We start from the raw sequence: 14777 nt of genomic DNA on the forward strand, positions 1-14777 counted from the left end.
GTTAGAGGGTTCTTCCCCTACAGCTGTGGCCGAGTGCCGCAACCGCCTCCTCCAGGCTGGCTTCCATGAACTCAAGGAGACGGAGAGCTGGGATATCAAGCCCGAGAGCAAGGTACTAGGGTGGGGTGGGAGAGGCAGGAACCTAGGCTGGGGCTCGAAGTCCTGCGCCAGCTGGCTGGCTAATCCAGCTCAAAACCGCCCCCCCAGTACTTCCTGACCAGGAACTCCTCTGCCATCATCGCATTTGCTGTGGGTGGCCAGTATGTTCCTGGCAATGGTTTCAGCCTCATTGGGGCCCACACGGACAGCCCCTGCCTCCGGGTAAGGAACTGGGGCTGTGCTGGGGAGGCGAGGCATCAGGGGGTGAGCAGGGAGGAAGACTTGTCACCCCCTTCCTCCACACTTGGGGCCCTTCTCTGTCACTTAGCTTGTCAACTGTCTGTCTCATCTCCAAATCGTGTCGGGTGGCCTTCGCTGAATTCTTATTCCCCATCGTCCCACCCAGGTGAAACGGCGGTCTCGCCGCAGCCAGGTGGGCTTCCAGCAGGTTGGTGTGGAGACCTATGGTGGTGGAATCTGGAGCACCTGGTTTGACCGTGACCTGACCTTGGCTGGACGTGTCATTGTCAAGGTGGGAAATGGAGTTGGATCTGGGAGGCTCTCAGCTTCAGCTGCCTGAAGATTGACTGTAACTTTCCCTCAGGGAACCTGTGGAGAGCACCCCGGGGAAGGGGGTTAGGGGCAGTCCAGGTCAGAGGACCACCTTTGTTAGTCTGGGTGAAGTGGGGGATTTAACCAACCGCAGTTGGGGGAGGGCACCCTGGGCTGACCCGCCTGTTTGGCCACAGTGCCCTACCTCAGGCCGGCTGGAGCAGCGGCTGGTGCACGTGGACCAGCCCATTCTTCGCATCCCGCACCTGGCCATCCATCTGCAGCGAAATGTCAACGAGAACTTTGGGCCCAATGTGGAGATGCACTTGTGAGACTGGAGTGGAGGTGACTGGGAGGGGTAGGGTGTGGCACCAGGTGATGGAAGGGGCCCCGCTGGGACCTGGGAGCCCACTACCTAACGGTGGCCACTGTCGGGCTCTACTCTTGGCACCCAGCTGATGTCCAAGGGCCCTCACAGCTCTGCCATGTGGGGAGCGAGCTGGGAATTGAAGGACCAGGGCAGTTCCCCATCAGGGGATGCCTGAGCCCAGGGATGTCCCACCCTGCTGTGTCCTCCGGTCCTCCCCACACACACACCCTCACATGTCTCCCCACAGGGTTCCCATTCTTGCTACAGCAGTCCAGGAGGAGCTGGAGAAGGGGACTCCTGAGCCAGGCCCTCTCAGTGCTGTATGTAGTAAGAGCCTCCTGCCCATGGGAAGGGGTGAGCAGTGGGGAAGAGACTGGTCCTCTGAGAAGGGGAGAGAGCGGGGAGCAGACCCTCCTCCCAGCAACCTTCTGTCCTGCAGGATGACCGGCACCACTCAGTGCTCATGTCCCTCCTCTGTGCCCATCTGGGGCTGAGCTCCGAGGACATCTTGGAGATGGAGCTGTGTCTTGCGGACACTCAGCCTGCGGTGAGGAGCAGCGGGGTGGGGACCTCTGGGATCCCAGCATGTCCCCTCAAGCACTCTTCACCTCTGCCTGTCCCCCAATTACTCTCACTACTGTTTTCCAAGTAGACACCATGCCGTTCTGCTTCCAGGGCAGTGGGTCTCAAAAAGGGCAGGTTTCCCACTTCAGACTTGCTTGCTTGACTGTGTAGGGTGAGGTTTGGGCATCAGCTTTCCACAGATTCTCCAGGAGTTTCTGCTACAGGGGTCCCTGTCCACTTTGACCTGTGCTGGCTCCAGACCTCTAAGGACAAGAGGCCTGGATATGCCCCTCCTCTTCCTGGAGCCTGTCCTTGTATCTCTCCCAGTTGCCGACAGTAGGAGATTGCTGTGTCTTTGGACGCTCGGCTGTGTTTGAACGTGCGCTCTTTCTGTTTCTCATCTGGTCTCCTCTGTTTATTTCCTTGGTTTTCTTTCTTCTTTTCTTGTTCGGTCCCTCCCTTTTCCTGCCCCACAGGAACTGGTCACAAACTACAGGCCTCCACCCTCCCATCCCTCAGCTCCAGCCCGGCGCTTCTCCATTCTCTGCTCAGCTCTGCACAGCGGCTCCTAATGCTTGCTCTAGGCCAGGGGCTGGGAGAGGTTGCACAAGGGACCAAGGAGACTCGCTCGAGCACAGGCCCTTTGGGGCTGGGAGAAGAGGGTGAGTCCGGCAGAGGGGATGCAGGTCAGGATGACTGTCCTGTCTTTCTAGGTCCTGGGTGGTGCCTATGAGGAGTTCATCTTTGCCCCTCGGCTGGATAATCTGCACAGCTGCTTCTGTGCCCTGCAGGTGAGGAGCCGGGGCACCCCCAGGAGCACTGGGGCGGGGGGACCGCCTCAAGCCCTATGGGTCATAAGAAGGCCCCTGGTGCAGGGTGGACCGTGGGGAGGGGCCTAAACGCTGCAGCGTCAGCATCGCTCCTCTTGGCCCCATCCTTGCACTGGCCCAGGGCCAGGGGCTGAGGTAGGGGGAAGGCTGAGAGGTTGTTTAGGGCATCACAGTGTCTTGTCCTAACCCTGCTCCTGTTGATTCTCCTTTAAGCTCAGCTCTGCTTCATAGGAGAGGCTCTGGAATCCCATATGGCAATATCATCCTTCTGTCTCTGCTCCCTGCTCGCCTTCCCCGCCAAGCCCTGGCTTAAGCCCATCCAGCCGTCTTTGAGCCTTGGGATCTCAGTGGTGTGGTCTCTCTTCCTCCTGGTCACCTTGATATTCCCTACCATCTTTCTACCCTGGTTACTGCCCTCTCTTTCTCACGTCTCATCCCTGTTCCTCCCTCTGTCCTTTTCATACTCTCCTTTGTGCCCCATCCTGTTCCTGGAGACACACTTTGGGCTGTAATTGAGACGAGAGCCAGACGTGGGACCCATATCCACTTGTGCAGCCAGCCAGCCAGTCGTGTCACCTTCACGGAGTCACAGTCTCCTCTTTGGACCTCAGTCTTTTCACTGAGGCCCATTAGTTTACGCGATCTGTGTGGTCCTTCTGACTTTCCAGGATTCTCAGCCCTTCCCCTCCATCTTACACATCCTCCCGCCTTTGTGTGTGGGAGAACACTCAGAGAGGGGTTTCTCCATCCCACTGTAAAGGGCCCTGCATGTCTTCTCACCACGCAGCGCCCTGCAAGATGCAGGCCAGTGACAGCCTGAGCCCGCTTTACTCCTGCCATGACGGTGGGAAGCCGGTGGGCGAGTGTGAACCCTCGAGGTGCTGGTGGGCTGAGTTATGGAAGGAGGAGCAGGGAGGATGATTCTCTGGTTCTCTCCCCAAACTAGGCCTTGATCGATTCCTGCGCAGCCCCTGCCTCCCTGGCCACAGATCCTCACGTGCGCATGATTACCCTGTACGACAACGAAGAGGTACGTGAAGGGGTCTGGGGAGGGTCTCCTCTGTGGAGTCTTCTGTAGCCAGCCGTGTCCAGCAGCCGCGGCGAGCCAGGGCTATTCTGGAGGCTGCAAAGACAGGTGGGACGCTGCCTGTGCTTCCTTAGCGCTCGGTGTCCCCTCTGGATCAGCACGTATCTGTTCTTGGCGTGACCACACCTCTCACGTCTCTCTGTGTGCCATGTGTTGAGCTACTCGAGGACAGGGACTCTGCCCTTTCACCCTGGTGGCCCCAGGACTTAGCCCAGGCTGGGTCCTCTCCTTGTGTGCTTGGGTTAGGGTGCAGGCTTAGACACCATGGAAGAGCCTGCACAGCTGCACAGTTCTCTCCAGGTAACTGCACAGGTCAGAGTTAGCAGTTCAGGACAGGTCTCTGCCACCCCAAACACATGGTGTCCATCTCAGGGTCCAGGGCGGCTGTCCAGCTTCTGCTACTGTGTCTGTACTGAGTTAGGAAGGAAGAAAAGGGCAAAGGGGCAGTGTCCACCTGTCCTTTTAAGGCCATGACCCACAGGTGGCATTCATCATTGCCTGCATTCCCTGGAACTTGGCATAGCCATGTTTAGCTGCAAGGGAAGCTGGGAATGTCATCTCTAGCTGGGTGGTCCGATGCTCAGCTACAACTCGGGTGTTCTGTTATAGAAGGGATCATGGACAGTTAGCAGCCTCTGTCACATGCATGAAAGAAGATTGACCAGTTAGGTGGGGCACCTGTGTTAAGCCCCAGATGTGAGGGTCAGGGGAGAAGGAAGGGAACCAAGAAGGGAAGTAGACTGGAAAGTGCTGTTTCTGCCCCGGAGATGGCCTAGGATCAGTTTGGCCCCAGCTCACCATCAGCTTTTTGGTGGCACAGGGTTGGGAAGGTGCTGATAACAGCCCACATTCCCCACCCACTGACTCAGTGGGGTCCTGGGCCAGTCTGGGTAGTGGGCCCCTCTGCCTGGCCTCCAGCTCCAGCCTCCGAGCCCGGACCCCTAGAGCCACGCCTCTGCTATCGCCAGGTGGGGTCGGAGAGCGCACAGGGTGCACAGTCACTGCTGACGGAGCTGGTGCTGCGGCGGATCTCGGCCTCGCCCCAGCACCTGACGGCCTTTGAGGAAGCCATCCCCAAGTCCTACATGATCAGCGCAGACATGGCCCACGCTGTGCACCCCAACTACCTGTGAGTCTCCCGTGCCAGGCACACAGTCCTCACACAGCCGGAGACCCGAGCGTGACCTACTTTCGGGCTCAGCCCTGGGCCTGGGCCTCTCCCCTTCCTCCTCATTCTGCCAGGAGGTTCAGAGGGGACTTCATTTTGACTGCTCCAAGGCTCAACTGGGTCAAAGTCATGGGTGCCTAACCAATCCAAATAGGTTCTATCTGCAAATCTGTCTCCGTCTGTAGCTGGAGGCTGCCTGGAGCACTGTGTTTAGCATGATTCTTAGGTCCTGCCGGGCTGGGTGGGAAAGAATGCTGTGATCCATTAGTGATGTCTGCTATGGGAGAGTGGTGGGTGTTGACAGGCCCAGCTCCTGTTTGCCATCCCCGTCCCTCCTCTGTCTCTTACAGGGACAAGCATGAGGAGAACCACCGGCCCTTATTCCACAAGGTGAGGGGCTCCTGCTTCTCCTTGGGGACTTGGAGGCCTGGCTGGTTCCGGGCCCTAGTCTTGTTCGCTCTGCACCTCTCACCCATCTCTGCCTCACTCTTGACTCCTGGTTTTGCTCTCCCCAGGGCCCTGTGATCAAGGTGAACAGCAAGCAACGCTACGCCTCAAATGCGGTTTCAGAGGCCCTGATCCGAGAGGTGGCCAGCAGAGTCGGGGTGCCCCTGCAGGTGAGGGTGGGCCCTACCTGGGAAGGGGTGATGGAGGGAGTGGGGGGGGCACAAGCAGATGGCTCCCCAATGAGGGAAGCCTTGTAGATGGTCTTTAGTTGGGGGGGTGTCCCAGTAGAGTGAGGAGCATTGGGGTTTGGATATAGGCAGAGCCGGGATCAGTGCTGGTTCTGCCATGGTGCTGGTCTGTGACCTTGGGCTCATCTCCTAATACGCCTTGATTTCCATTTTTCACACCTGTAAAATGGAATTCAAGGTCCAGTGTGCTCATGGCACATAGTGGGTTAGTCCTGCCTTTTCCCTACCCAGCAACCCCAGCTCCTCTGTGTCTCTCTTACACACCCTGGCGGCTTCCATTAGAGAAGTTCAGGGCCGAGAAACCCGGAACTCATCGTCAGTGGCACATCTAGTTGAAGAGAACGAGAGAGGGAGATAAGCAATATATAATACACATGTTAGGATAATACATATATCAGGGACTGGGGCTCAGGTGGTCCAGTGACAAACGTAACAGGCGGGTCCTGGTGCGTCAGGACTAGGACCCTGCAATGATCCCCAGCCTAGGGCTCTCTCTGCTGCACAGGGCCACGCCCCCCTTGTAGAGCTGAGTTGTTCCATTCTCAGGAAGGCCTCTCTGAGGAGGTGACACTTGAGCTGAGACCTAAGTATTGAGAACAAGGCAGCTAGGAGCGAATAGCATCCTTGCCAGAGGGAACAAGGGCAGAAGCTCCCAGGGGCACAGGAGTGAGCTTGGTCTACGAGGGGGAGCCAGAGCCAGGTTGGTGGAGCCAGGGTGAGAGCAGCAGGGAGACGGGGGAGAAGCCTGCCCAGGCCAGTCATGCAGGGCCTCCTAGGCTGTGGAAGGGTGTTTGGATTTTCTTCAAAGGCAGTAGGAAGATGTTAGGGGATTTTTCTTTAATGGCTTACAGCAGAAGCAGGACATGTATACTTTAGAAAATATAAACGGAAATGAGAAAATAAAACAATCCCCAGCAAATTGTGTATATTCTTCCAGATTTTTTTCTATGTGTATACTTAACACACATTTTTAAAAAAACGAGATCATTTTAGATACATCTTTTGCTTTATTTTTTCACTCAGTATTCTCCATCTTTCCATTTCAGCGAATTTTTGTTTCAGTAAATATATATCTCATTTAATGTACAGATCATTTTCAGTTCTCCCCAGTTTTCCCCAAAACATTCTTTACAGTTGTTTGTCCCACTTTAGTTTCCAGTTCAGGACCACAAGTCATATCTGGTTGCTAATCTAGCACAGCTGCACCACCTCCTTTTTCTTTTTCTCTTTTTCTTTAAGTAACATTGACTTGTTGAAGAAACCAGGCTGGTCATCCCTTATAATTTCCTTCCTGGATTTGCTTCCTCTTGGCATCATTGAGCTTGTGCCTCTAGCCCCCTGTATCTCCTATAATCGAGGATTCATATCTAAAGGGTCGGTGGATTCAAGTTAAACATTTTTGTCCAGAAGACATTCTTCATGTTGTGTCATCCACATATTATCTGGGTGATTCACTCTTAGCGATAATAAGATTGATCACCGGATTTGGGGGGGATGCCCTCAAAATCCCTCCACCATCTGGAGGTTTTCCTCTTTTGATTGGCTAGTAAACCTATACAAGTGATAAGTTCCCCATCAACCAGAAAGGTGTCTGGTTTTAACACCAATTGATAATCTTTGCCTAAATCCATAATTTCATTAGAGTTTACTGAAAAATGCAGCCCCCGTTCTTTTATTTCTTTTACGTTTAGTAGCTGTCATTCTTCTGTGTAGTAGAACTTTCCCCCATCAAGAGGGCCATTGGGTTGTTGTGAAGTGTGGTTCCTCCTGGAAAGACAGGACAAATGTTATTCTTTCCCTTCCCCACTTTTCAAAGTGAGGTGTTTTAATGGCTGCCTCGAATGCTGGCAAATACGAGGATTTTTTTTTTTTCTTTTCCTTTTTTGGTGATCATTATGTAGAATCATAGATTTTCATTGGTTCAGTTTTATTGGTTCAGTGTGAACCTGGTCCACCGTAATCATGTTATTTCATGCTCAAATTGTCATGACCTTGACCAGTGGGAGCCCTTTCAACATAACTCCTGTGGCCTTTGTCATGACTCTGGAAAGTTGTCTTGCTTTTTGGCACAATAAGAAATTGCAGGCTCATCTTGTTCATTTCTCTCCCCAGACTTCATAGCTTTTGATGGATACTGATGTTAGAGACTGAAGTCTGGCACCATGAGTGTTCATTGTTATTGGGGGCGGGGAAATGCTTTGGAGCCATTTCCTTGGACATGGCTAGGAAAAAATATATGTATTTTAAAAAACGTGAGTTAATACTGTGATTCTCATTTTTTTTTTTTTTTTTTTGTGATACGCGGGCCTCTCACTCTTGTGGCCTCTCCCGTTGCGGAGCACAGGCTCCGGACACACAGGCTCAGCGGCCATGGCCCACGGGTGCAGCCGCTCCGAGGCATGTGGGATCTTCCCGGACTGGGGCACGAACCCGCGTCCCCTGCATCGGCAGGCGGACTCTCAACCACTGCGCTGCCAGGGAAGCCCGATTCTCATTTTTTAAGAAAGAATAGTTATTACTTACTTTATTTGGTTTTGTAATTCTCTTTTCCCTTATGTGGAAAATTTTGATGTCTAACATCATATTATGATTTTCTTATTTACTTTTTTACCAGAATACAAATAAAATAGTTTAAAAATGACAATAGCCATATTTTTAAAACCACTAAGATTATTGAGTGATTTTTCTTTGTGTGTGGGTAGGGAGGGGTACATGTTAAGGAACAAGGTGACATAAAGGATACACCTATTTTTAAAATCCCTCTGCCCACCATGTGGGGAATGGATTACATGGGAGGCAATATGATGGTAGCTGGACTAGGGTGGTGGTAATGCAGATGCAGAGAATGGGACCAATTCAGAATCTACTGTCCTTTTGGCTTGCCATTTAGTGTTGGCTTTGTGATTTTATGCTGGTCACATTCATCCTCCGAGGAGGTCGAAGTGGACGATGTACCAGACCCCTTTCAGCCCTGCAGTTCTAAGGTGACTTCCTCCTGGGCCTTAATAAACACACACCTCATGTTGCTCATGAACCTCTCCTCCTCTCCCCAGGATCTCATGGTCCGGAATGACTCTCCCTGCGGGACCACCATTGGACCTATCTTGGCTTCTCGGCTGGGGCTGCGGGTGCTGGATTTAGGCAGCCCCCAACTGGCCATGCACTCCATCCGGGAGACAGCCTGTACCACAGGAGTACTCCAGACCCTCACTCTCTTCAAGGTGACTCCCACCCCACCCGTCACTGTGGCAACTGGGCTCCTTCCCCATCTAGTGCCTGGATTGGTTACTGGGGCAACATCACTGTCACTAAGTGGCTGGCCTACGTCATGGGGCTGGTTGTCTTGGTGCTACCATGTAGGAAAAGAAGGGTCCCCGTTCTTCGCAAGGCACAGGGGTCCTGATCAGCGCCCAGAGGATAATGAAACGTCAGAGAGGGGATCAGGGATGGGAAGCCTGGGGCAGTTGGCAAGTGTGCGTGAGGCAACTATGCCTTCCTCTCTAGCTGGGGCCATGTTGGTGGACGGTGAGTAGTGGGTCACCCCCATCTGGTCTCCACTAATCTCAAATTCCTTGTTACCTACTATTTTAGGGCTTCTTTGAGCTTTTCCCTTCTCTGAGCCGTAACCTCCTAGTGGATTGACGCCTCTTGGAAAGACTTCTCTTGCACTTGAGAGGGGAAGTTCTCAGCTGAGCTGAAGCTGGATTATTAAAGTGGATTTTTCACTCAAACTCATTCTGTTGTGCTTCTTTGGAGATTGGAGGTGCAGGCGTTCAGCCGGCTTAAACCTCTGGAACCAGAACAGACGGGGCAGTTGGGGTACAGGTAGAGGAGGCTGCAAATCCTGGGAGCTGATGGAGGCCTGATTTCAAATCTCTTTTCTCTTTTTTAAGCTCATGCCTGAGTGGGTGGAGACGGTAGGTTCACTATGGGAAGGTCACTTCTTCTGCCATCCCCAGTCCTTCCCATCCCTGAGTAGTTCCGGAGCCCAGCTCAGCCCTCTGAGGTCTAGATGCTCAGCATTAGATGCCCCCGGAGCCGCCCTGGGCAGCCCAGGCTGTTTCCCTCCCCCAGTCCCACCCCATCTTTCCCAGGCACTGCTAAAAGAAGGACACAGTCCAGGCTTCAGCATCGCCCTGCATCATCCACTTCACTTAGCAGCCACTGGTGTTACTTAATTGTTAACAATTACCGAGAAACAATTATCACTGAAAAAAATCAAAATAGGAAAAGTCAATGTCTTCTTATAAACTATTCTATCAAAATAATTGTGCTGGGCTTCCCTGGTGGCGTAGTGGTTGAGAGTCTGCCTGCCGATGCAGGGGACGCGGGTTCGTGACCTGGTCTGGGAAGATCCCACATGCCGCGGAGCGGCTGGGCCCGTGAGCCGTGGCCGTTGAGCCTGCGTGCAGCGGGAGAGGCCACAACAGTGAGAGGCCTGTGCACAGCAAAAAAAAAAAAAAAAAATTGTGCTAACTGGTGTCTTTCCAAATTTTTGGATACCAATGTGAAAATTAATTTTTATATAAATATGATCATTTAAGTTTTTTAAAACAATATGATGGCGTAAAACAATAATATTGCTTGTGGGATTTAAAATATATATGATTAAACTGTATGACCACAACAGCACAAAACTCAGGAGAGATAAACTGGTTAAAGTGTGCTAAGTTTCTTGTAATGTCCAGGAAGAGAGTGAAGGAATCAATTAATACTATCCTTTGAAGTCAAGAATACCTATTGTATTTTTTAAGAAAGCCACTAAAAGAATTTGAGTCTACAGCTTCTATTAGGCGTTGAATTGTGTCCCCCAAAAGATACTGAAATCCTAACCCACAGTACCTGTCAATGTGATGTTATTTGGAAATTGGGTCTTTGCTGATGATCAAGTTAAGATGAGGCCATTATAGTGGACCCTCATCCAATAGGACTGTGTCCTTATGAAAAGGGGAAATTTGGACACAGAGTCAGACATGCATAGAGGGAAGAAGATGTGGAGACACAGGGACAGTGCCATGTGAAAATGGAGGATCGGGGTATTGCATATACAAGTCAAGGAATGTCAAACATTGACAGCAAACCACACGAAGCTAGGAAGAGGCAAGGAAGGATACCCCAACAGGTTTCAGAGGGAACATGGCCCTGCCAACACCAGGATTTCAGACTCCTGTGTCTCCAGAACTATAAGAGAACAAATTTCTGTTGTATTAAGTCAACCAGTTTGTGGTACTTTGTTACAGCAGCCCTAGGAAATGAATATAACTTCAAAATAACTGAGTGAGGGAAATAGGATAATAGAAAGTGATCGGTCTGTTCTGCAACTTCGCTTCAAATGGTTCAGCAAAACCATGTTATGTATATATTTGTGTGTGATATAAAATAGTAAAATGAGTTGATAAAATAGTAAAATAGGTCAAAAAGTATTGACTAGGTGGAGAGACTGGGGGTGTTCATTGTACTATTTTTTTTCGAATTTTTTGTATGTTTGAACTTTTTTTTTTTTTTTTTGCGGTATGTGGGCCTCTCACTGCTGTGCCCTCTCCCGTTGCGGAGCACAGGCTCCGGACGCACAGGCTCAGCGGCCATGGCCCACGGGCCCAGCTGCTCTGCGGCATGTGGGATCCTCCCGGACCGGGTCACGAACCCGTGTCCCCTGCATCGGCAGGCGGACTCTCAACCACTGCGCCACCAGGGAAGCCCTTTTTGAACATTTTTATAGTAAAAATGTGGGAACAAATTTTAAAAATTCAATCCAAAAGAAGGAGAAATGAGAAAAAAAAGAAGAGGTGAAGCAATTGAAATCACTTAAGGTGGTAGACTGAAACCCAAATATCTCTAGTTATAACGTTAATAAGTGGACTAATTATATCTCAAAGTTGTTACTTAAAAAATAAGTGGACTGTTTTAGTTAAAATACAAAGATTGTCAGACTCGATAAAAAAAACTATAGCTGTTTACAAGAGACACACCTAAAACAAAAGGATACAGAAGGTTGACAAAACATTGCTATAGATTTGTCTGTTTTTGCATTCCACAAATTTCACATATGGAACCATATATACTCGTTTTTGGTCCAGATTCTCAGATTCCTTTTTTTTTTTTTTTTTTCAACTTGTCTGGCTTCTTTTGATCAACGTAGTGTTTTTGCGATTTATCTATGTGCTTGCACGTGGAAGTAGTTTCTTTTTTTTTTTTCATTTTATTGCTGAATATTATTCCTTTATATACCATGGTTTCCTTATGCATTCTCTTACTGATGGTATTTGGGTTGCTTCCGCTGTTTGGCTCTGATGAAGAAATCTCTTATGCACATTCTTATATATTTGTGGATATACTCTTGGATATATACCTAGGAATAGAATTGGTGGGTTATAGGGTAGATGCATGCTTGTTTTTATGAGAAACTGCCAAACAGTTTTACAAAGTGGCTATGCCATTTTACACACCCACCAGAAATGTATGAGAGTTCCAGTTGCTCTACACCTTTACCAACACTTGGTATTGTCAGTCTCTTTAATTTTAGCCATTCTGTTGGGTGTGTAGTGGTAACTCATTGTTGGTTTTTTTTTTAACATCTTTATTGGAGTATAATTGCTTTACAATTTTGTGTTAGTTTCTGCTGTATAACAAAGTGAATCAGTTATATGTAAACATATATCCCCATATCCCCTCCCTCTTGTACCTCCCTCCCACCCTCCCTATCCCACCCCTCTAGATAGTCACAAAGCACCGAGCTGATCCCCCTGTGCTATGCAGCTGCTTCCCACTTACTATCTATTTTATATTTGGTAGTGTATATATGTCAGTGCTACTCTTTCACTCCGTCCCAGCTTACCCTTCCCCCTCCCCATGTCCTCAAGTCCATTCTCTACGTCTGCGTCTTTATTCCTGTCCTGCCCCTAGGTTCTTCAGAACCATTTTTTTTTTTTAATATTCCATATATATGTGTTAGCATACAGTATTTGTTTTTCTCTTTCTGACTTACTTCACTCTGTATGACAGACTCTAGGTCCATCCATCTCACTACAAATAACTTAATTTTGTTTCTTTTTATGGCCGAGTAATATTCCACTGTATATACGTGCCACATCTTCTTTATCCATTCATCTGTCAATGGACACTTAGGTTGCTTCCATGTCCTGGCTATTGTAAATAGTGCTGCAATGAACATTGTGGTACATGTGTCTTTTTGAGTTATGGTTTTCTCAGGGTATATACCCAGTAGTGGGATTGCTGGGTCATATGGTAGTTATATTTTTAGTTTTTTAAGGAAACTCCATACTGTTCTCCATAGTGGCTGTATCAATTTACATTCCCACCAGCAGTGCAAGAGGGTTCCCTTTTCTCCACACCCTCTCAGCATTTACTGTTTGTAGATTTTTTGATGATGGCCATTCTGACCAGTGTGAGGTGAGAAGACTATTCATTGGATTTTAATTTGCATTTTTGTGGTAAGTAATATTGAGCATCTTTTCATGAGCTTACTGGCCATTTGGATGTCCTCCTGTGAAGTTGCTATTCAAATATTTTGCCCATTTACATTGAATTGTTTATCCTATTCTTACTGATTCAGATATTGAATATACATACACACACCCAGAACTTATATTCTGAATGTTTGTGTATGTACATATATATTCAGAATCCAAATCCTTTGTTAGGTATGTGCATCACAGATGTTGTCCCCCAGTGTGTAGCTAGTAAAGGCTATTGATTTTTAAAATATTTTTCAACTTTATTGAGGTATAATTTACATACAAGAAACTGCACCCATTTAAAGTATACAATTCTATGAATTTTCACAGATATGTACACCTGAGAAACCATGTCCACAATCAAGATACAGAACATTTCCATCACCCCCCAAAAGTTTCCTTGTACTCCCTGTGCAATCAATCAATCTCTCCACCCCTGGGCTCCAGGCAACCAGTGATCTGCTTTCTGTCACCATAGATTAGTTTGCATTTTTTGGAATTTTATATAAATGGAATCATGCAGTATGTGCTTTTTGTGTCTGGTACATAATCATCTGATTGTTTCTTCTTAGACCTATTAACATAGAGAATTATGCTGATGATTTTTCCTAATATCAAGCCATACTTCTATTCCCAGAACGAGTCCCATTTGGTCACTTCATATTATTTTTTTAATGGGTCATTAATTGTGTTTGACAACATTTTATTTCACTTTATTTGGGATTTTTGCGTGTATATTCATAAATAAGATGGATTTGCAGGGTTTGTTGGTGTGTTATCAGGTTTAGGTATTAATGTGACTCTTGCTTCATAAAAATAATTTGTAAGTTTTCCTGGTTTTATTAATTTATTTATGTATGCTCTGAACAATTTAAATAGCATTAGGATTATCTGACTTTTGAAAATTTGTAGATTTCCTCTGCAAAACCATATGGACTTGATGCTGCTTTGTGGAAAAGTTCTTTCATAACTTTTTTTGTTGTGTGGAAATTGGTGTACTTAAGCTTTCTGCCTCTAATGGCATCAATTTTTGTAAATTTTATGTTTTTAGAAATTAGTCATGTTATCTCAGTGTTCACCTTTATTTGCACAGTTCTCTAAAGCAGTCTTATTATTCACTGTCCCCCACTGGTTAAGAATTTCTCCCTATAATTTCTTCTCTCTCTCTCCCCACTCCCTATTTTTTCTCCCTTATTTCTTTCTCTTTTTCTTCCTCCTCCTCCTCTTCCTTCTCTTTTTTTTTTTTTGCGGTACGCGGACCTCTCACTGTTGTGGCCTCTCCCGTTGTGGAGCACAGGCTCCGGACGCGCAGGCTCAGCGGCCATGGCTCACGGGCCCAGCTGCTCCGCGGCATGTGGGATCTTCCCGGACCGGGGCACGAACCCGTGTCCCCTGCATCGGCAGGCGGACTCTCAACCACTGCGCCACCAGGGAAGCCCTTCCTTCTCTTTCTTGTGTTTGTTCTTTCTCCTTTTTTCTCTTAAGTTAGCTAGTAGTTTGCCAATATGGTGGATTGTTTTCGAAGTACCTGCAGTTGTATGTATTTGTTGGTGCTATTAAGTGTGTTGGTGATAAAGCGCACATGCTGTTGTATCATAATTACCAAGCCTCTCCCTGGCTGAGGAAGGCAGTGGTGGGCTGTCCTTTGCAGGCAGGGTTGACGGGAGGGGAGGGAAGGCTGCTTTGGAACGGAGCTCCCTAGTGTTGATGTGCATATAATGGGATTTCAGAACAGCAGAGACCAGGTGACAGCACTTTACCACCAGTCTGTAGTATTTTCTGTCTCCTAATTACGCTGTAAGCATGAGTAATGAGTTTTTTTTTTTTTTTTTTAATATGTGTTTATTTAGGCTGTGCCAGGTCTTAGTTGAGGCATGTGGGATCTTCCTTGTGGCACGCGGGATCCTTTTTTTTTTTTTTTTTTTTTTTTGGGGACC

The 14777-nt window shown here is 48.4% G+C and overlaps 1 protein-coding gene across 1 annotated transcript in view; it reads left to right on the forward strand.

Annotated features, from left to right (window-relative positions):
- DNPEP (aspartyl aminopeptidase) overlaps positions 1–9007 on the forward strand; it is a 9873-nt gene extending 866 nt beyond the window's left edge. Inside the window, exons 3-15 of the mRNA XM_007445807.1 lie at positions 24–112; positions 208–321; positions 506–631; positions 849–979; positions 1269–1341; positions 1461–1568; positions 2299–2376; positions 3362–3445; positions 4471–4631; positions 5021–5060; positions 5186–5287; positions 8419–8586; positions 8957–9007. Of these exons, the coding sequence (XP_007445869.1) occupies positions 24–112; positions 208–321; positions 506–631; positions 849–979; positions 1269–1341; positions 1461–1568; positions 2299–2376; positions 3362–3445; positions 4471–4631; positions 5021–5060; positions 5186–5287; positions 8419–8586; positions 8957–9007 (1325 nt within the window). The remainder of the gene's footprint in view (positions 1–23; positions 113–207; positions 322–505; positions 632–848; positions 980–1268; positions 1342–1460; positions 1569–2298; positions 2377–3361; positions 3446–4470; positions 4632–5020; positions 5061–5185; positions 5288–8418; positions 8587–8956) is intronic.
- Positions 9008–14777: the final 5770 nt, after the last annotated feature.

Source organism: Lipotes vexillifer, unplaced genomic scaffold, assembly GCF_000442215.2.
Source record: "Lipotes vexillifer unplaced genomic scaffold, Lipotes_vexillifer_v1.1 scaffold965, whole genome shotgun sequence".
Taxonomy (NCBI): domain Eukaryota; kingdom Metazoa; phylum Chordata; class Mammalia; order Artiodactyla; family Lipotidae; genus Lipotes; species Lipotes vexillifer.